The 22,742-nt window shown below is 44.2% G+C and overlaps 1 protein-coding gene across 2 annotated transcripts in view; it reads right to left on the reverse strand.

The window, feature by feature from the left end:
- The window catches only part of LOC148508350 (uncharacterized), a 161,654-nt gene that overhangs the window by 110,212 nt on the left and 28,700 nt on the right, over nt 1-22,742 (reverse strand). For both annotated transcript variants that reach the window (XM_088444660.1, XM_088444659.1), the window contains 2 exons: nt 22,294-22,343; nt 18-117 (listed from right to left, as the gene is read on the reverse strand). In XM_088444660.1, the coding sequence (XP_088300786.1) occupies nt 18-117; nt 22,294-22,343 (150 nt within the window). The remainder of the gene's footprint in view (nt 1-17; nt 118-22,293; nt 22,344-22,742) is intronic.

The raw sequence follows: 22,742 nt of genomic DNA on the forward strand, positions 1-22,742 counted from the left end.
TACCTTGTATGTATTACCTGTCTTTCCAACTGTAACACCTGGGACTTCAAAAGATTGACACGCCGTTCATCTAGGCATTCATTCTTACCCTCATCTATCAGCTGTTTATACTGAAATCTAAGCAAGAAACAAGTACCCTCATAATCATTTCATACAAACATTTCATTTGCGCTGCTAATTTATAATATGTAAATACACGTACAATTATCTTTTGAGCATCGAGCAAATGTTTATTTAGAAGTAATTTGGCTTTGTTGTGTCAAAACAGATTACAGATATAAGATAAACCACCTGTAAAAGGATTGCGAAAAATAAGGTCATATTAAATAATGTTCAATCTTTGGATTTAATTTACAAATGACAAAGTTAATTTTTGCTACACTAGACAGCATTAGGTTCACATTAATGTCATTTGCCCTTTTGCACAGTAGTTTATTGTCTACCCATTTTTATACAGGACTGGAAAAAAGTGTGCAGAAATGTTTTCTCATCATTTTTGAGATAATTCACAAGATGTTTTGGGTCAGGTAGCTGGTGAAAGCGCATATAAATCCTGTCTGCATGTTCAGATATATATACATAATATAATAGCAAAAAAAGAAGGTTCCAATACTTTGTCTCCAGCAAGTATTGTACCTTGTACCCACAGAATGTCCAACAAAGGAAATCAAAGAGAAAAATTGAGCTGTGTAAATGAATCCTAACAGCCAACAAACTACATCTACAAGAGGAAGGAGGCAGCATTACTTTCAAGCAAGACAGCTTGAATATGCACACAAATTGTAGAAGGCCAGTCTTGAGACCTTTGTACTGGATGCAAGTCCCAACTTCCCAACATGCAGAAGAAATGTCAGGTCTTGGTGAATTTCTTTTTTGAATTATTATGTTGCTGGGTTAGTTTTGGGTTGGAACATCGGTATTATAATTCTGGATGTACTGAGGGGCATCATAGATTATTCTCCCTGTGTTGTTGGAAGACATGGTGTATGTGCTTCTAAGATTTTACAAACCGTTATTAATACTCATAACGGTGTATATCATAGCTCTATTTCATGTAATAAGCTATAGCAATTTATAATAAGGCTCCAAGGCTAATTACTAGTTTATAGGGCTCACTTTCTCCAACCAAAGTTGAATTGAAATGGTCATACTCTGGGCATTACATGTTGGGAAACTACCTCCCAAGAATAATAATTGCAAAAAAGTATACTAATTTATGACAACAGTCTCATCCAAATACAATTTCCTTGTAGTTAGTTACAATATTACCTTTACATAGCACACCATTACTTCTGCTCACTGGGACAACAAGGCAAACATTATCATGCTCAGAAACTGTTAGAGGAAGCAAGACACCAATGCTATGGTCCTGAAACCTGATAAATCACATTTTAGTCCAGACTATGATGCATGCATTTTGGACTAATGAACATTCAGATATATCTTTCCTTACTATTGCCTCCCAAACTCCTTGAGCCTTACCACCTTTCTTTCTCTCCCATTCCCTCTTTCACCCTTTTCAATCCGGCTTCCACTGAAATTGTCCTCACGAAAGTCAGCAATGACCTTCTTGCTGCCAAATCCAAGGGCCACTACTCTCTACTCATTCTCCTTGACCTCTGCTGCTTTTGACACTGTGAACCACCCTCTCCTCCTGCAAATCCTTCATTCCCTTGATGTACGTGACACTACCCACTCCTGGCTGTCCTCCTACCTCTCTGATCATTCCTTCTCTCCTCTCATGACTCCTCTTGGGGGAAGAGGGGGGCACTTTCACTTACAGTCGGTGTTCCCCAAGGTTCTGTTCTTGGACCTCTACTATTCTCCCTCTATACATCCTCTCTAGGTGAACGCATCAGCTCGTTTGACCTCCAATATCCTGATGATACTCAGATCTACCTTCTCTCCCCTGATGTTTCCCCCTCTCTCCTCACTCGTATCTCCAACTGTCTCTCTGCTATCTCTTCCTGGATGTCCCAGTGCTTTCTTAAACTTACTATGTCTAAGACTGAGCTGATCATCTTCCCACCCTCCCGCATAACCTCACTTCCCACAATTTCATTATCAATTGACGGCACAACTATCTCCTCTAGCCCCAAAATGCTCTGTCTTGGAGTTATCCTGGACTCTTTCCTCTCCTTCAAACCACACATTCAGCACCTCTCGCAGTTTTGCGGTTTCCATCTAAAAAATATTTCTAAAATCAGACCCTTTCCCACCCAGGATGCTACTAAAACCCTTATCCACTCACTGGTCATCTCCAGATTGGACTTCTGTAACTTCCTCCTATCTGGCCTATATGGGACGTATGGTTATTTATGAATTTTTTATTACATTTACATTAATTCTTTGCATATTGACTATACACCTATTACCAGTTCCCAAAAAGAAGGGGAGCTAATTGATATTACCTATCCCTTTCCATTTTGGCCTACAGATATGCCTAGCTACATCCATGCGTGGCGCGAGACGGACTCCTTTGATCGGAGATGCGCACTTGCGTCTCCATAGGATTTTATGGGAGACACACTCCCACGATCGGGGAGGCGCATTCACGTCTCCATATGATTGAATGGAGACGCACTCCCGCGATCAGACCAGATCAGACCAATACTCTATGGTATTGTGCGCCACAATACCATAGAGTATTGTGGCGCATAGCACGTTTGTGGCGCGATCAGCCACAATGAACCTGGGCGCAGTTCTCTACCTGCTTCCCACCTCTCTCCAATCCAATCTGTCCTCAATGCTGCTGCTCGGCTCCATCTTCCTCTTCAAACGTTCTACATCTGCCTTCCCTCTCCTACAAGCCCTCCACTGGCTCCCTTCCCCTTCAGAGCCCAATTCAAGGTTCTTACACTCACTTTCAAAGCCCTCACCCATTCCTCTCCCATTTACATATCTGACCTAATTTCCCCTAACTCTCCCGTCCACCTTCTTCGTTCAACAAATGCATGTCGCCTCTCCTGCCAACTGATTACGTCCTCCCACTCACGCCTCCAAGATTTTGCCTGTGCTGCTCCCTACCTCTGGAAATCTCTCCTTCTTCCTATTAGACTCTCCACCTCTCTACAAATCTTCAAAAGGGCTCTCAAGACCCACTACTTCATCAAATCCTTCCAGCTCTCATCCTAATACGCTGCTACTTGCTCCTTTCTCCATGTCTACTCCATCTGTGCCACACCTGTGTGTCTGCCCCGCCCCTTTAGAATGTAAGCTCTCACGAGCAGGGCCCTCTACCTTTGTGTGCTACTCCTTATACTGTCATCTACTCACCACTAGGGCACCTAACACCTGGATGCATATGCCCTGTTGCTTATTTGTGTGTTATGATCACTAATGCAGCAATGTATATAAACCTTGTCCTGCATTGTATTGTACTGTAAGTCACTTGTTGCTTGTTCACTTATTCGTCTATGTACTTTGTGAGGCACTGCAGAACACTTGTGGAGCCATATAAATAAAGGATAATAATAACAATATAGAGGGGAAGATGCTGTGACTCTACATATCAATCTTCTTGAAAGCCATCTATACCATGTAAGTGCTATGTATAAACAGTGATAACACAGTGCATTCATTTAGTCTCCTATTAAGCAAATTGAAACAAGGCCCATTTATACTATAACTAGTTAAAAAAAAACAATGATTGAGAATTCAACAAAAAATATAAAACATCAATTCCAAGAAAAATAGTATTTTTTTTCTTTTCTTTTTAACTTACTTCATTGTGGCAGACTATAAGAATAATGTTGGTATTTGCCATGTCACCTTGTTTATCACTCTTCATATTGCTATGAATGATTTAGAATTCTGAATTACCAATGCATCCTCAGTCACATGGCACTTGAAGTAGTGAGCGGGAAGGCTTGGAATGTACCGCTGAGCTCTGTCTGCACCATAACACCTTCCTTACCCCCCTCTGTCATCACATGACATACTGAAAGCTTGTATAGACTGACTGTATATGGCAGCCACTGTTGTTTGCCCTCCAGACAGATTTCAAAAAGGACATCATGATTTGTAGAACCGCTAAGAAAAAGGATGCTTAAAAGGTACCGTAACTTGAAACAAAAAACTTTTATGTGGGATTGCTGCTTTAATAATGTTCACTTTATGGTAGAGTATCATAGGCTCAAAGCCAAGCCCTGTCCTGCATGTATCTTTCCCATGAAGTTTTAGAATTCTTAACTGCCTCCTGCTGCTGATTAGAAATTGTGACCACAAGAGTATAATTAAGTTTTGAGTTGACTGCATTGATGGTTCATCCAAGTCTATTCCAAAGACAAACTGTTCTTCCCATAAAATAAAATGTCAATGACCCAGTAAAAAAAGGCCTAAAATAGAATCACAAGCTAGCTAACAGTGCTCCCATTCTCCACCTATATAACAAGGATTAGGTTCTAGCTAGGTTTAGAAGAAGTCAAATAAAAGGACTACCATATCCTGTTAATGAACATATCACCTTGCCGAATGCGCTAACTTTTCAGAATTTTCTTCACCAGTTACCCAACCCCAATTTTCTTCTTGTTGTCAGCTAAACATCATACAATTCTCCTTTCATTCTCTAATTACAGCTACTTCTCAGTACGATATGTTCAGCAGAAATATAAACAAAGTGGGTTTTGGGTGGGAAGAAAGTTGCACAGATTATAGAAAACACAGAAAAGAGCTGATACAAGATTGTTTCTCTCAGCCTTGTGATAACACTGCCTGATTCATGAGCCTCCTCATAGGAGGCTACAGCTTCTAGAACTCGGAGATGCAGGTTTATTTTTATTGTTTTGCTGTGTTGTCAACACTGTGTTTTTATCACTCCTTGCAAAGTTCTCTTATTATTCTTTGCTGATACATAGGTGTCCACACACATATTTGCCGTGGCAAGTTGCATGTACGTCTTGTTCGCTCCCGCAATCCATAGTACTGCATGGTGTGAATGCTGCCGCAGCCCGGGATACTGTGGCGTACGCGGTAAATCACATGCCGCAATGCTTGCACACGTTTGCCGCATCAGCTGCAAAGATGAACATGGACACATCTGTATGGGCAAGAAAATATCTTGTTTTCCATTTACACTGCTTGGTTTCTATAAAGTGTGTGTATTAATGTTGTCAAATTGTGTCCAACAAAATGCTATTTAAAGATGAAAATAATAATAAAATATAACAAAGTAGAGGAAGCATATACACCTGTCACTAGCCGATTCTGATGTGTGTGGGCTGCTGCAAATACACGCTGATGATGATGATGGTCACCAGCATGAATTATGCACTTCTGATTGGCTGACTGGAACATCGCCTCTAATGGTGATAGGTGATTCCTTAATTGATCAAGCATATACTATGATTTTGTGGGCGCATTTAATTTTTTATTTTGCTCCTTCATTTTCATGCAATAAAGAATATTATATATGCTGAATTATAAAGTGTTTTTTTTATTTAAATCAAACCGAACAACGAATGTGGGTTTTGCTATCAAGACAAATGTTACAAGGGGTTGGCTATGGATTCCCAGTGGTCGGGATGCCGCCGGTCAGAATACAGACAGCGGCATCCTGACACCCGTAGGTAAGTATATAATCACTAAACCCTACCATAACCCTCCCTCACCGATGCCTAAACCTAACCTCCCCTTCCTTGCGCCCTAAACCTCCCTCCCAGATGCCTAAACCAGAATCGGTATGAATTACCGCCGGACACAAATCCCGACAGCGGCTAGCCGACATGGCTGAAAATCCCGATCGTCCCAAGGTAAGTATTTACTAACCTAACCTCCCCCCCTAACCCTCCTTTGGGGTGCCTAACCCTAATCCCCCCTCTAAGTGCCTAAAAATAACCCCCACTTCCCCGGTGCCTAAACCTAAGTCCCCCCAGGGGTGCCTAACCCTAACCCTTCCTTCCCCTAGCCTAACCCTAAACTCCTGGGGTTGTCTAACCCTAAGTCCGCCCCAGGAGCCCTAAACCTAACCCCCCCCCCGCGGCTGTCCGCAGCGGCGCCTGGCATCACTTTGATCAGGATGCCAGGCGCAGGCCTCCCGGCATCGGTAAAATGACAAGCGTCTAGATTTAGATGCCTGTCATTTAACCCTCGCCGGGATAAAGCAGTCGGGAAGCCGGCTGTCGGGATTACGTCCGCTGGCTTCCCGACTGCATACCGCCTAAACCTAACCTCCCCCCTAGTGCCTAAACTTTACTTCCCATTCCCCGCTCCCTAAACCTAACCGTCCCTCCCTTAGTACCTAACCTTAACCCTTCCGCTAGTACTTAAACCCTAACCTAACCCCCCGACACTTACCTTCGGGATGCCGGCGGTCAGGATACTGGAGCCAGGAGGTATCCAGTCTTTAGATCAATAAAAAGGTAGACAATGTTTAGGTAGACACCACAAGTTAGACAGGCAATAGGTCGACAGGGATACAAGGTCGACAGGGTCAATAGGTCGACATGTAAGAATGTCGACAGTTACAAATGGTCGACATGGTCAATGTCGATGCACAAATGGTCGACACTTTTTTTTAGAGTCAGGTACCCCGACGGTTAGGGTTAGGCACCAGGAGGGAGGGTTAGGCACTAGAAGGGACGGTTAGGGTCAGGCACGTACCCTGACGGTTAGGGTTAGGCACCAAGGGGAGGGTTAGGCACTTACCAGAGGGTTAGGTATCTACCCTGACGGTTAGGGTTAGGCACCAAGGGGAGGGTTAGGGTGAAGATTAGGGCTGGAAAAAAAATAAATGTGTCGATCTTTTGACCCTTGATCATTTGTACCTGTCGACCTTTAGTGTGTCGACCTATTGACCCTGTCAACTTATTGCCTGTCTAACTTGTGGTGTCTACCTTGTTACTGTAGACCTTTGATCCACACCTGAGCCAGGATCTCGACGCTGTCGGGATTCAGGCACCAGTATTTAGACCGTCGGCATCCTGCACACCGGGATGCTGAATACATCCCGTTACAAGACTCTTCTTGTGCCTATGAATACGTATTTTAGAGGTCCACTGCTGTACACATATTTGGCCAATTACAATGTGTACAAATTGGGTCTACAATTATCCTGTATAGCCATCCTTACTATTTTAACCTGTCCCTAGCACCCTCTCTCTACTGCAGTTCTACCTCTGCAGTCTCCAGGAGTCCTGTGGCTTACCTGTGCTCCCCGACTATTGTGCTGCAGGCTGCTGAAGATCTCCATCTGCACCCTCTCCTGGTCGTGGGCGCCATCTTGGATCCGGCCCCAGCGTCTCCTGTGACTCCTGGACCCGGCGTTCATTGCAGCTGGCTCCCGATTGGCCTCCTGGACAGATGCGCAGCTGGAGGACCCTGTCCAGGCCATTTTGCAGTCCTCTGGGGGGTTCCAGTGTACCCGCGATTTTTGCGGCCGCCATTTTTTATTTCGGCCACAGATTTTGCTGAGGCTTCTGGCTCCAGGGCTGAAGATTTCTGCCTGCAGGTCGCTTCCTTGAGTGGCTGTGGGTGAATACCCTTCTCCACAAGGTGCTGGGGATTATTGCGACCCCTGTGGGACCTGACTTCCGGATCCGGCCACCATTTTGGGAGTGCTGCCCTGCATCAAAGGGGGCTTGAAGGCAACTTGTGACTGCTCCCTGCTCCTTTGTGTATTCCAAAGTACAGGCTGTGGTGCTGCTGAGCCTGCTGTCGTGCCTGACCCCACTGCCTACAGTCACATATTGCTGCTGTTCTCCCTCCCTGCACAGCCCTCCCCCTTCTGTTTCTAATTGCTGGCTGCCGCCCTGCACTTTCAGATTCCCCTCTGCCTGCTGGATTCTGAGCCGTGGAAGTGGGGGTTTTCATATTCCCGATTCCTGCCCTACACATTTATATTTGTGCCTCTTTCCTGTGAACTGCTCTAGTTTGTGACTTTTGATTTGATGGGGAAGACTTCCCAGCAGGCGGCCGCTGCGCGGCTGGAACGTTTATCCCGAACAGGACCTGGGGGTGCAACGGGATCCAGCACTTCTGATACTTCAACTCGCTCCCCTCAACCCCCCTCTCCACCTGCTCTTGCTGACCCTCCTTTGGAGCTTGAGATCACTATGCAAAACTTAATGCAGACAATCACCTCTTCAGAGAAAACGCTGTCTGGCAAGATTTCTGAGGTCCATGTGGAACTTTCACTTATACATCATGATATGCAGACAATGCAAGAGCGCATTGGTGAGGCAGAGACCCACATCTCTACTTTGGAAGATGTCACTGCTCCGGTTGTGGGACGACTTCTGGCACTGGAGTCCCAGATGGTGGCCTGTCCCACTAAAATCTCTGATATTGAGGGCCGACTTCGCAGAAACAACGTCCGATTTGTTGGTTTGCCCGAGAAGGCGGAGGGTTCCCATCCGGAGACGTTTCTGGAAAAATGGCTGGTGGACACCTTTGGCAGAGAGGATTTCACTGCCCAATTTGCAGTGGAAAGGATGCACCATATTCCTGCCAGGGCTCTTCCTCCTGGTGCTCCCCCACGCACTTTTATCGCCAAGATCCTGAATTTCAAAGACAGAGATGCGATTCTTCGTCTGGCGAGATTACGTGGTCCTTTGGAATACAATGGAAATCGGGTGGCTATGTTCCCAGACTTTTCTATGGATGTCCAAAAATCTAGATCTCAAATTTGTCCAGATTGATCTAGGCCTTTCCTATGCCATGTTGTTTCCTGCTCATCTGCATGTGGTGGCTGATGGTCAATCCCATTTCTTTGATTCCCCCTGTGAGGCTGCGGTGTGGCTGAAGCTCAGGGGACGTGGCGGTGATGCTCCTCCAGACTGACCTGGACTTGCTGTCTCATGGGATGTGCTAGATTTTTTTTTTTGAGTGCTGTCTTTTTTCATTGGACGCTACTGTAATACTATGTTCTTGGATATTACTAGTCTGTTTATTTGTTCTACTGCACTCTCTAAATTGCTATTATATTGAGGTACTTATGTTTTATTGCGACCTTTCGAGTCTGTTATTTTGGGTGCTGGGGTGGGTAATTTTGCCTTGGGTCTGGACAACACTTTATTTTTCGGCCAAGGTAAGACTTGCTCTCCCTCTTTTACCCCTAAAATTAACTAGGGTTTGTTAGTTGTTTTTTTTTGTTTTTTTTTAGAAATTAGGTTCAGGGGTTTTCAGTTGGTAGGTTAGGGTTTTAGGTATACCAGGTTGGGATAGGTATACAGGGTGGGGTTCATTGTATGGGATTTTATTTTATGTTTAAATTTTTTGCCAATATTTGGGGTTATTGTTTGGGATTTTATTTTTTGGTTCTATTTTATGCCATTGTTGTGTTTTATTCAATACTGTTATGTTTTTATTTTCTATATTTTCAGTTTCTACTGTGCCTTTTTTCTGCTGTGCCTGCCATGTCTCGCCAGGTGCCTCCATCTGTGCTGTTTCAGGTGTCTGCATCTCCTCCTCCCACTGGTGTGTGGCTGCCCCATGATGTCTTCTAGCTTGGGTCCCCCTCTCCAAAATCTCTCCTGGAATGTCCGGAGCCTCAATGATCGGGTCAAGAGCTCTTTAGTTTTGAATCAGATGAAAAAGGCTCAGGCAGATATTATAAGTTTAATGGAAACCCACTTGGTGTGTGGGAAAGTCTTAGCTTTGCATAAACCTTGGATAGACTGGGCCTATCTCTCCACAGATTACACGTATTCTAGAGAAGTGTCAGTACTTGTCTGTAGATCCCTCGGTTTTGTGCTTGATGATGTTAGGATTGACCCCTTGGGTAGATATGTCTTTATTCGGGCATCTATTCACTCCTCTCCACTACATATTCTTGCTGTTTATATTCCCCCTCCTTACACTAGTGAATTCCTGAAAAAGTCTGCCGAATTTGTTTCTTTGTCCCCTGATACCCCGGTTAATTGTATAGGGGATTTTAATAATGTGTTACACCCTACTCTGGATAGGTGGCGTGAGAGTTCGGTTGTGTCTGGTCCCTCCCCTCATTCTTTTGCCAATTTAGTTGAGGAACTTGGTTTGGTGGATATTTGGCGGGTTCGGCATCCTCGCCTGGCTCGGTACTCTTGCTTTTCAGCCTCTCATCATTCCTTTTCTAGGATTGATCTTGCTCTGATATCCGAGAGGCTAGTCCCGCAGGCTGGTGGAGTACCGGTCTCGTGGTGTGTCGGATCATGCCCCTTTAGTGCTGGCTATTGATATTGCTGCTCCAAAAGGTCACTCTTTTTGGAAGTTCAATCCTTCCTGGCTCACATTGATGGGTGCTAGTTCGGAATTGGAATCCCAATGGTGTGATTTTTCTCTCTGCGAATACCAGTTCCATTTCCTTTGATATTTTGTTGGATGCCTTTAAGTCTGTCCTACGTGGTCCGTTAATTGGGAGGATGATAAGTATCAAAACTTTTCATAGGAGAAAAGAAGGGGAACTTGAAAATCGTTGTAAACTGCATGAACAGCAATATCTGTCCTCTGGCTCTACAATTGCTAGATCCTGCTATATGGAGACAGCTAAACTATTTTCTGATTTTCTTTTAGGTAAGTCCAGAAGACGTCTGCTATTTGTTAAGCATAGTCATTATTCAGATTCGGATAAATCTGGAGCTTTCTTGGTTTATTTTTCCAGGGAGGTTCGGCCTGTTACAGTTATAGCTCCAATTAGGTACTCTTTAGGTAATTTGCATTCCTCTACCCCTGCTATTGCGAATGTGTTTTTTGAGTATTTTGCTAGTCTTTATTGTTCCCTGGCTCACTATACTTTGGAATAGTTACTTGAATACTTGGGACATATATCCCTCCCTTCCATTTCCATGGACAGTAAGGCATTCCTTGATTCTCCATTTACTATAGAGGAAATTGAGGTGGCCGTTTCTTCTTTTCCAGGGGGTAAGGCCCCAGGGGTGGACATGATTCCTACTGAGCTCTATAAGAAGCATGCCCTTTTCTTTTTCCCTAGATTTCTTGACCTTTTTAATGAACTGTGTGACCTAGGTTCTCTTCACCATTCTATGTCAGAGGCCATTATTGTTATGATCTCTAAATCTGGCAAAGACCCTCTTGATCCTGGCTCTTATCGCCCAATCTCTCTCCTTTCCACAGATATTAAAATATTGGCTAAGATGCTTGCAGTTAGGCTTAATAGGGTGATTGGTGAGCTGATACATCCCGATCAGACAGGTTTTATGCTGGGGAAGTCTACCTCACAGAATCTTAGGAGATTGTATTCGATTTTGCAGCTGGCAGACTCAATTGATGACGGGGCAGTGGTGGTGTCCTTGGACGCCACCAAGGCCTTTGATACTGTGGAGTGGAAATATCTTTGGGAGTTTCTGCTCCATTTTGGGATGGGACCAAGATTTATAGCCCGTGTTAAATTATTATACTCTTCCCCTTTAGGGCGGGTCAGCATTAATGGGTATGTTTCTCCTTATTTTCGCCTCTCTAGAGGTACGACAGGGCTGTCCTCTTTCACTAACCCTTTTTGCCCTGGCCCTTGAACCTTTAGCATGTCTTATTAGAAGTCACCCCGGCATACGGGGTATTTGGAAACAGCAGAGGGTCGACACGGTGGCTCTTTATGCAGATGACATGCTGTTATTCTTGTCTGATGCATCTGAGTCATTGGTCACCCTCCTCTCCGTGGTAGATTCTTTTGAACAGTTTTCTGGGCTGCACATTAACTGAAGTAAATCTTGCATTCTTCCTGTTCATGGTCCTTCCTCTCCTGTTGGGGCTGCGAATACTCCCTTGGAATGGACCTCCAGGTTTAAATATTTGGGAATTTGGATTACGTCGTCTATGTCAGACTTTATCCCACTAAATGTCCAGCCACAAGTTGATTTCCTGAAATCTAAGTTGCATGTTTGGAACAAACTTCCCTTGACTGTTACAGGTCGGGTGAATTTGGTTAAAATAGTAATCCTCCCAAAATTTTTATATGTTTTTCAGCAGGCCCCTGTTTATATTTGTCATCATATTTTTCGACTGATAGATAGTTGCTTGTCTTCTTTAGTATGGGCAAATAAACTATCTTGAATTAAACTGAAGACTCTATGTAGACCCAGAGGGTTGGGTGGCTTGGCACTGCCATATTTCTGCCTTTATTATTTGGCTTCTCAGTTAGTCCATTTGTGGGGATGGGTTTTGGGTGAGGAGAGCCAGGATCCACCTATTTTATTGGTGCATACTGTTTCTAGAGGATGCTCCTGTTTGCAGCTCTTACTTGATGGAAGTTGTCCTAGGGTCACACTGGTCACACAGGCTCATACATAGTGGAAACAGGCCCGTACTTTAGTGGGGGCGGAGGGTATTGACCCTGAATTGTTCTTATGGCATTCTTCCGCTCTTGGAGAACTAGCACTTTTTGATGGCAGCTCTTTGTGGTCCAGGAGGGGGGTCTTCTCCCTTGGACATTTGTATAGTGATGGAGTTTTTAAAACCTTTGATACTCTTAAGACTGAATTTGGGGTCTCGAATTCTATGATTTTCCGCTAATTTACAGCTTAGACATGCCCTATCCATCCAGTTTTCTTCTGGCCCTCCACAATTTGTGCCTGATCCTGTTAAGGCCTTGTTGTAAGTAACTAGTGGTAAGAGATTGATTTCCAGAATTTACTCCTACCTCCTTACTGTAAACTCAGATGATGCCCTAGCACCGCTTAGACTTTAATGGGTCCATTAGAGGATGAAGAGTGGTCTTTAATGTTGAATAGCCCTCTGTCTGCCACCTCTGAAGTGCGATTTCAACAGATTTAGTTTTTCTTATTACACAGGGTGTATACTTATTGAGTAGCATTGGGTCTGGTGCCTCTGACAGTTGTCCTAAATGTTCTACTCCACAGTGCTCATTCTGGCATCTCCTCTGGGAATGCTCTGCTGTCCAAGTGTTTTGATCCCGAGTTACCAATTGTCTCACTAGAACAGGAGGAGGAATTCCCCTTTTATTCCCTAATATGTGTATTTTTGGTTTGGGTCTCTTGGATAGGGTTAATCACTTAACGGGCCAATACATAATTAATGCATTGACCCTGGCAAAGGTTTGTATTGCCCGCACTTGGATGGCATCTAGGGGCCCTACTTTTGCTGAGTGGTCTGGGCTGATGAATGAAGTTGTGGGGCATGAAAGATTTTTGTATACTAAGCGAAATTGTATTCACAAATATGATCATATTTGGGGCCCATGGATTGCTTCTTCCGTTTATGTTGTTGGAGGGAGTGGAACTTCGGACGCTGATGGATTGACACGATAATGTTTTGGTATTCTAAACCTTTATATGTAATTTTACTACTGTTTTTGATGGTTGAGAATTATTGCGCAGATATATTAATTATGATTCTATTTTCATGGGTTTATATGACAATGGCTGTATATTATAAATGTTTGGGTTTTTTTTTTGTTGTTTATTGGGGGTGGGGGGATTTTGATTATTGTATTGGTTTTGTTTTTTTTATTATAGAAACAAAAATTTTCATAAATAAACTCAATTTAAAAAACAAACACATTGGGTCTACTTTTTCAGCTGATTTGCATTGGCATAGTGACAGTGGGGTTTTATGAGTGGAAGGGACCCGTATGCAATCTCCGTGGGGCTCCCTGGAAGAGTTTTATGTTGGCACACCTGCTGGAGACTCTAGCACAGTGTCAAAGTAAGAATGGAGTCACCCAAGACGGCAGCCGCTGTCAGCGGATGGAGATCCTGGCCTCTCTACTACACAAAGGTGACGACACAACTCCGTTGCTCGCTCCCCACCCAGAAATTGCAGCAGACTATCAATCACTAACAGTCTGCTGCCGGACTGCATGCGTAGTACGGGTAAGACGCATGCGCAGATTCCCAATAATCGGGAATCTGCATGATCCCCGTCACTGCATCCGCAGCTGAATCACCCCCTGAAATCACTCTGCAGACCAACATTGAAGAACATATTTAGCAGGGCTGCCATCAGTGGGAGAAATACCGGGACTGGAGTCCCGTTCCCGGAAAGAAGGGGTCCCTCCCACATGGTGGCACTGTGTGGTTGCGATCAATCTTCCTTGCGGTTTGTAATCTCCATATGCTAAGCTTTGCAAAGATCAAAGATTGTGGAATGATTATGCTGTCTGCCACAGTTTGAATGTATCAAGTTACGATGGTTGCTCCTTTGGTCAGGCTGCAGGAGCTGAAGCTTCCCGCAGCCTGGCCAGTGCCTGGTCACGCAAAAGGTCAGGAATCTGCGTCCACTGACACAGACCACAGACCCTGGCCAGCAAACTCTCACACTTTTTAAACTCGGTCAATGTAATAAGAGTCCGAGAACATGCAAACTCGCATGCTTTTACACTCAAAATGTTTTTAAACACTCACATTGGTCGAGTTTTATCTTCAAAATTGGAAAACATCTGAATGAGAGTTTAAATGGATTAATGGATCCATTGATGACAACACTATTTTTATATATACTCGCCCTCTCCTTCTGAGAAAGCGGAGGGTGGATACTTCAGCAAAATGCATTAAGCCTACCTCAAATCTGATTCAAATTGGATTTTATGCCATCATTTATCCGGACCAGTGCAGGATTTCCAACTTTATTCTCAGTAAAAGGACACCAACGGCCACCAATTACTGTGAGGACTTTTTGCTAAAAGACTGTTTGGATTCACCATCTCCGCTTACTATTAATATACAAATAAACTGCTATACTACATATCCGATTGGATGTACACATCCAGTATACCATTATTCAATGTATGCCCATTTCTTTACGGCAGGTCTATCAGTGTTTGGGTCATCTCAATTTCATGGTCTCTTAGAAATTAAATTTTGGTCAGTCATATTGTCGTCAGGTTGCTCATTCTTATACATTTTCATGAATTATATTTTGTATGTACTGACTGCTATTGGAGACACATATTTCTATGTTTTAATATGCTTGATTAAACCTAATTTTATCATCAAGCCGCACAATATTTGAGTTATATAATCCTATTGCAATCTAGTGCATCTTTAACTGAGGCTAGGGGGCAAAAACCTTCCCTTGTACAGCTGCTCTGACTTCTCTGCGGGCAGTGCCTGGGTCACATAATTTTTAGGTTGTAAATAATCGCCCCCTCCCCCTTCACCCTTCCTTCCCATTGCCCTATTTTTTCATCAGTGGTTGTTTATCGACTGCTGACCAATATATCAAGCAGTAATGTTTTTATCTCCTCACACAAGGTTTTTTTTATTAATATATTAAAGGGTTGATCTTACATAGTGTTTTCCTATGGAAATATATTTGCACAAATATATCCATATTTGCGGGAATCCTCCATGTTCTCTTATTCCTGGTCTTTGTTCCCACCCAAAAAAATTTGTGACCGTGCCTAGACACTTTGTTTTACCGTATTGTTGGATTCTGACTGTATGTTATATTTCTCTGCCTTCTGAAATACTAATCAACAGGGGAAAAAAAGGCTGATATCTGCTGACCAGGTTACACTTTAAAGGTCGTGGATCGCTTAGTGTCAGAGGCCAGTATATGTTTATTTATGCGACCAAGCCAACCATTACTTGTATTCTCTGGCTAAAAACAAGATTTTGGTTCTTACCAATCTGTCTCTCTGTGACAATGGGGGACACTGGGGAAATCATTAGTATAGCTGGTGATGGAGGGCACTAAAAAGTTAACCATGAGACAGCTCAGGCTCCTCCCCTGTAGCCTGCCCAAGGTAGGCAGTTTACTAGCAAATGCTCAAAAGACAGTAGAGGAGAGAGGAGGGGGGGACAAAACACACACACAAACATGAGGGTTAGCTGAACTCCACAAACCAAAACACAATCCCCAAGCAAAGATGAGAGCGTACAGGAGTGTCCAGTGTCCCCCATGGCCTCAGAAACAGATTTATCAGCTAAGAACCAAAATTTTGTTTTTTCTATCAGCCATGGGGGAAACATGGGGATGTTCCAAAGCTGTCCACTAAGGGCGGGAACGATGCTGAGCTGTGCATACAACCCTTCATCTAAAACCAGAGTCCCTGGGGGCAAAGGTTTCAAAGCGAGAACATTTATGAAGGTGTATATTGAGAATCAGGTGGCAACCTTGCAAAGTTGCTCTGCTGAAGCACCAGGCCCAGATGCCCAGAAGGTCCCCACCGACCTGGTCAAGTGGGCCCTAACAGAGTCTGGAACTGGAAGGTTAACTGAAGGGTAAGCTTGACAAATTACCTCCTTGAAAGAGTGTGTGACGAATTGCCTGATACCTGTCAACATAAATGAGTAGAGCCCGTACTACATCCAAAGATTGTAAGAGTCCATTTGATCTTCTACAAAAAAGCATGGGACCACAATCTCCTGATTAATATGAAAATGAGAAACTACTATCTGAAGAAAGACCAGTCAGGGTGAAAAATCAGGAACAGAAACCTGTGAGCAAAAGCACTTAACTTAGAGAACCATCAGGCCAAGGATATAATCAGAAGGAAAAGCATCTAAGATTCACTGAGTCTAGGTGGGCTGTTAAAGAGCCCTGAGGACCAATACCAAATCCTAGGTATGCAACCGGTGGAACAAAGAGGGGATGGATGAGAAGTACCCCTTGCAGAAAAGTATGTACAGCCGGCAGGACCGCTATACGTTTCTGAAAAAAATAAACAAAGTGTCAAAACGGAGACCCATATCCAACCCAGCTTGAAGAAAAGATGTTTCTGAAGAGCACACCAGGAGAGGTAGGCCTTCCACACTCTGTGGTACGCCTTGGCCAAAACTGGCTTCCAGACAAAGAGCATAGTCTGGAAAACAGCATCTGAGAACTCTCTAGCTTTCAAGAGGGCTGTCTCAACAGCCACCACATCAAAGCCAGTCAAGGAAGATCCTGATCCCCGTGCAGGAAAGGGCCTTGTGAGACAATAATTGGTTTGAGATTCAGACTATAAGGGGGAGCCACCTACATGTGCTTGAGGTTGGCATACCGCGCCCTGTGTGGCCAATCTGGAGCAACCAGCATGGCTGTTCCGCCTTCTTGCTTTAGCTTGCAGATAATCTGAACCAGAAGAGGCATCGGGGGGAAAAGATACAGTAGGGGTAGATTCAAGGGACTGACAAAACATCTACTAAATCCTGAGTCCTGGAGCAATAACAAACAAGCTTGTGGTTCAGACAGGATGTCATCAGATCTATTGATGTATGGTCCCAGCCGTCCATTAACTGTTGAAAGACCTCCGGGTGGAGAGACCATTCTTCAGGATGAATATCCTGACAGCGTAGCCAGAGCTGGTAGGAGCCATTCAGCCTACCAGAGAATCCTTCGCACCTAGCACATGGCATGGAGACTCACTGCGCTGCCTTGATGATTGATGTAGGCGACAGCCTTGGCATTGTCAGAGCAACCTTCATTGTACGAATTTGGAGAGGGTGTCTTACCTGACACAAGGCTCTGTAAATATCTCAAAGTTCCAAGATGTTGATGGGGAGCCAGAACTCCTTTGTCATTCAGTGGCCCTGGAAGATTGTTGTAAGAGTGACCACACCACAACCCCTGAGGCATCTGTTGTAAGGAAAGTCTACTCCTAAATGAGGAAAGGACAATCCTTTTCCAAGTGACAGGTGTGAAGCCACCGCAGGAGGAAGAGACGGGTCTCTGGGGAAAATCTTAGAAACTGGGACTTTATTTGATTGTGAGCTCCTTTCCACCTGGCCATCTGGAAAACTCTGGAATTGAACTGTGCAAACTCAACCATGTTGAAGGTGGAAACCATTTTGCCATCGACACTCGTAATTAGGGGTCTGGAGGGAAACAATGTTGTCCCAAGAGAGAAAAAAACCTCTGGGCCAGAGAGTCAAAGAGGGTCCCCAAGTCTTTCATTCACTGTGACGGCATGAGTCTGAACTTGCGCCAATTGAGAAGCCACCCATGGGACTGAAGGGTTTGAATAATTAGTTTCAGATGTTCCTGTAGAATGTTTGCTGACTGGGCTGCAATAAGAAAATCGCCCAGATAAGGCATTACCTGGGTCCCCCTAAGCCGCAAAGCGTAGAAAACTCTGATGCCCTCCCAGATCGGAATGTGTAAGTAACATCCAGTAACACCAGAAAATGCCCAGGTTCCAGAGAGTACATAATGGACCTGAGTGACTCCATTTTTAACTTGGGAACCTTGAGATGAACATTCAGGTATATTAGGTATGGTATGGGATGGAAGGACCCATCTGACTTTCCTAGGAGGAAGAGTTTGTACTCTTGAACTGGTTCCTCTTTGATGTAGAGGCACAGGGGAAATTACTCCAAAGTCAGTAAGGCCCGAGTTTTGGAAGGGTATGAGGTAGACCTGTGGTGAAAAACTGTTTGGGAGGAAACTCCCGGACGGTCAGGACGTATCCCCTTTTAACAATACCTCGAACACAAGAGTCCACTATCGTCTTCCACCACTCTTCACAAAACAACTGAAGACTGCCTCCCATCGTAGAAGTCCCCAGGTGCAAGTTCAGCCAGATGTGCAGACTTATTTTCGCAGGTTTGGGAGTAGCCTTGTGACCTGTTCAGAATGGTCTAACCTTGGTGTCACGACCGGCTGTATGGAATCCCCTGCTGAGGGGTGCAAGCTGAGGTTCAGGGCTAAGAGGAAGTCTGATACATGGGGCCTGTACACAAGCTCTCCTCATCCACGAGTACCAGACGTTGGCGAGACCTGACCAAAGGTGCAGAGTCTAACCAGCTGGGAGGTGTTCTCCAGTGAAACCTCCAAGCGGGATATGGGTTTAGCTGCACCCAGCTGGCAGGTCGCGGTCTTTTGATCAGGTGAACAGAAGAGAATCCTGATACGGTGGCCCTAGTGGATGTTTCTTGCAGAAATATGCTATACCTCTGTATAGCTTCCAATGTTTACACAAGGAAGCACAATGGAACTGAGGATTGAATGCTGTAGTGACAGTGGTACTGAGGCTGGAAGTTGTAGTGACCGGTACTGAGGCTGGATGCTGTAGTGACAGCAGTACAGAGACTGGACACTGTGGTGACAGTGGTACTGCGGCTGGATGCTGTAGTAACAGCGGTACTGAGGCTGGATGCTGTAGTGACAGCAGAACTGAGGTTGGACACTGTAGTGACAGTGGTACTGTAGCTAGATGCTGTAGTGACAGCGGTACGGTGGCTGGACGCTGTAGTGACAGCAGAACTGAGGCTGGACACTAGTGACAGTGGTACTGTGGCTGGATACTGTAGTGACAGCAAATTTAACAATTGCTCTGAACACGCTTTAGCACAATGCTTGGGAAATTGCTGCAACACAGGAGAGATTCTGAACACACTGGAGCACAATAATTTGGTAATTGCTGCAACACAGATATTCTGAACACACTGTAGCAAAATGATTTGGTAATTGCTGCAACACAGAAGAGATATTCTGAACACACTGGAGCACAATGATTCGGTAATTGTTGCAAGCACAGGAGAGATATTCTGAACACAGTGGAGCACAAGAGTCAGCACAGGTAATAACAGGAGTAACACAAGGACAGACCTGGAACAAAGTAGTATCAGCAGACATTACAAAACGACAACATTGCTCAGGCAACTTCCTGTGGTCCGCAGTCTGGCTTTATCCCCTGAAGTAGCAGATCATTGGTGGACAGCTTCAGCTGACCACCGTCATGCTACCATTGTGTATGGAGTCGTCAGGTGATGCAAACTGTCATGACCACATCCATGACGGCAACCGCAGAAACCAGGCACGAACCAGTCCAAGGCAGTTCACATGGCACCAGGTAGAATACTCAGCACGTACCCTGCGCTGCACCTGATGTCTGACCCCACGGGAGATCAGGGGAAGCTGGCGCAAAGGTGAGTAACGGTCGATCCTAGGCCGCAACCTGACACTTGGCAATTTCACCACAGGAGGAACAGTCTTGTCCTCAGAAGTAGGGCTGGAACCTGGGCCATCCTTGAGAACAAAAGGACCGAAGCATGTGAAGCTTCGGCTTAGGAACCATGGATGGCAAGAAAACAGACAGAGGCTGCCGCTGAAGCAAAAAATTTTGTCCAGTTCAGGCCCAAAAAGTACCCCACCATTGAAATGTAGAGATTCAAGGGCCTTTCTGGATTCCATATCGGCCTGCCATGTGCGGAGTCAGAGTGCCGCCTAGCAGCCAGTGCCGAAGCAAAGACTGGCCGAAGAAGGCTAGAATTTAAAGATGGGTTCACACCTGAAAGATGTATCTGCAGATCGACTGAAAGATATATCTGCAGATGATGGTTGTTCATTTACACTGAACAACCATCACTGACATCTGGCCAAATTGATTTGATTTGAGCAGCTTCCATTTTATGTTTATCATCTGGCTGGAGGTCCTGCTGGTTGTGGGTCTTGCTCCCCTCCCCAGTAGCCTGTGCAGCAAGTGTATGGGTGGCAGTCTAACTGGAATGACCTTCCCCCTGAAGGGATGATATCTGTAACTCTGAGTCCTGCTAAAAATCATCCTGAGCTAGTGAGTCAAATGCGTACTCAGAGTGAAGCAAAGTAGACAGGAAACGTTGAGCAAGACGTTGAAAGCCGTAGGTCCAGCATGTGTTGTAAAGACTGACAAAATTTGAACCAAGACCTGAATGGAGTGAGACCCAGGGAGGCTTAACAACAAGCCGAATGGAAGTATTGGAAATCCTGCTGCCCTGGGATCTGATGGGTACGTTCTAAAAAGAGTTACAGTGTAATTGCTTGGCTAGTTCCAACAGTGCCCGGGACAGGGTGAAAGCCCACACTAGTTCTGGCATAGTGTCTGCAACCTGGGGTCTCGACTGCTGCATAGAAGCGGAACAGGAAACACAGAGCATGTCCTTGCCCAGAGAACCAACTATTTTGGCTTGACAGTTTTTGCAAGAAAGGGACTTTTGGGCAGTAGCAGCATCTGGACAGCTCTGGGAGGAATTTCCTATAGCAGATATCATTCTCTTATCTTTAATATGAAAAGATAACACACACAGGTTACCTGATTGGCTAGTGAGGGAGGCTGTGCAGATAAATGTGAATGGCAAAAATAAAACGCAGTGTAAGCTAACAGTATTATTAACACTAACACATGAAAAAATTGGCAGCGTTTTTTTGTAAATCAATAGTTATTTTACACCAACACAGAAATGCAGTCTAACTTAAGACTTGGCTGACAGTTAATTAAACTGACAAACGATACCAGGCAGAATTGATAACAATAATAATGTACTAATAGAGACTTATAGAAGTACAACTATAATCTTTGGGCACTAGAAATACCTGTGTGTCCTGGGCTTGGGGCAGAGCATAGAGGAGGAGGAGCTTGAGCTGTCTTAAAGTTAAATTTTTAGTGTCCAGGCTCCTCCTCCAGCACCAGCTATATCCATGGTTTCTCCAGTGTCCCCCATGGCTGAAGCATAACTTAATCAGGTGATAACCTCCTGTAAATCCTCCACCCTCCATCTTTCAAACTTCTTATGGGGGGCATCCACTAGACGATTTTATCCCTGTCCAACCTCTTAACGATTTTCCCTTGAAGTTTCCTCTGAAATTTGTTCTTCCACTCTGAACAATGTGCAAAAGATTTGCAAAAGATTTGCAAACGATTTGCAAAAGATCTAACGATAAACTATGTTGTTTGAATCTGTGATTGAGAGCTTTCAGCTATAGTGGGCAGATAGTGGTTCATCGTTTGATCGTTCAGCGTGAATGATGTGTAAACGATGTGTAAACGATTTGTAAGCAATCAAGTGAAATTGACCTGCATGTTCAGTCGATGGAGGAGACGATCAAACGACCAGCGGGAGCGCGCATCGTACATCGTTAGAAACAATTACTGCACGATGTTCAAACGATGTTTAAAATATTATCGAACAATTTTATCATTATCGTTCAACTTTATCGTCTAGTGGATGCCCCCCATTAGCAAATCACTGACAAAAACATCAAATGTCTCTTACTGTAAACAGCATCAGCACCCTATTTAAAGTAACTTCTACAGTTTTGACATATTAAGTAGACAAACATAAATTAAACATTTAACAGAAACAAGGATGAGAAAGCATATTACATAAATTATAATTGTTAGCTAAAGTGGGGTTACCTTTATAGATGCAAACAGTGAAAAAAAAGGAATCAGGGTAAATCCAGTTGTCACAGCATTTGTACACACAATTAGCCACACATGCCCCCTGCATTGCTCTGGGCTACATGTGCTGTTCCACTTACTAAAGGCAATTTGGGCCAACACAAAAATAGGGAACACTGACCACTACTGCAAACTAGGTGTCAGTAAACATTAATACATTTACCATATAAAAAGGAAGCAGGTGGTGGCAAATCCCTATAATGCTGTACATTTCTTTTTTTAAGTTGACATCACTTTACAAAAATACAGACTTCACATACCTCAAATCTTCAAGTTCTTGTTTAAGCTTGTAATTTTCTTCCTGGAGCTTCTAAAATACAGTTATAAGAAGTGATCAATGAAATCACTAAAGAGCTAGAGATGATATAATCATTAAAATTAATAACATACACAGTATATCATCTTATTTCTCTCACTACTTAGGAGTCTCAGAACTCGCTCCAGAGTACTCTAATGATGAGAGGTTTGGACACCAGGTACTTCAGTGGATGCGCTTGCCATTTATTGAAGAAATAATGGTTAGTTACACATTTTGTCACCAGGTGGCAATACAAGTCACTTGAATAGCGCTACACACACACACACACACACACACACACACTCACACACACACACACACACACACACTCGGTGGCCACTTTATTAGGTACACCTGCTGGATAATGCAAATATCTACTCAGCCAATAAAGTGTCGGCATGCATAAAAACA

This window comes from Taudactylus pleione, unplaced genomic scaffold, assembly GCF_031769625.1.
Source record: "Taudactylus pleione unplaced genomic scaffold, aTauple2 ptg000370l, whole genome shotgun sequence".
NCBI lineage: Eukaryota > Metazoa > Chordata > Amphibia > Anura > Myobatrachidae > Taudactylus > Taudactylus pleione.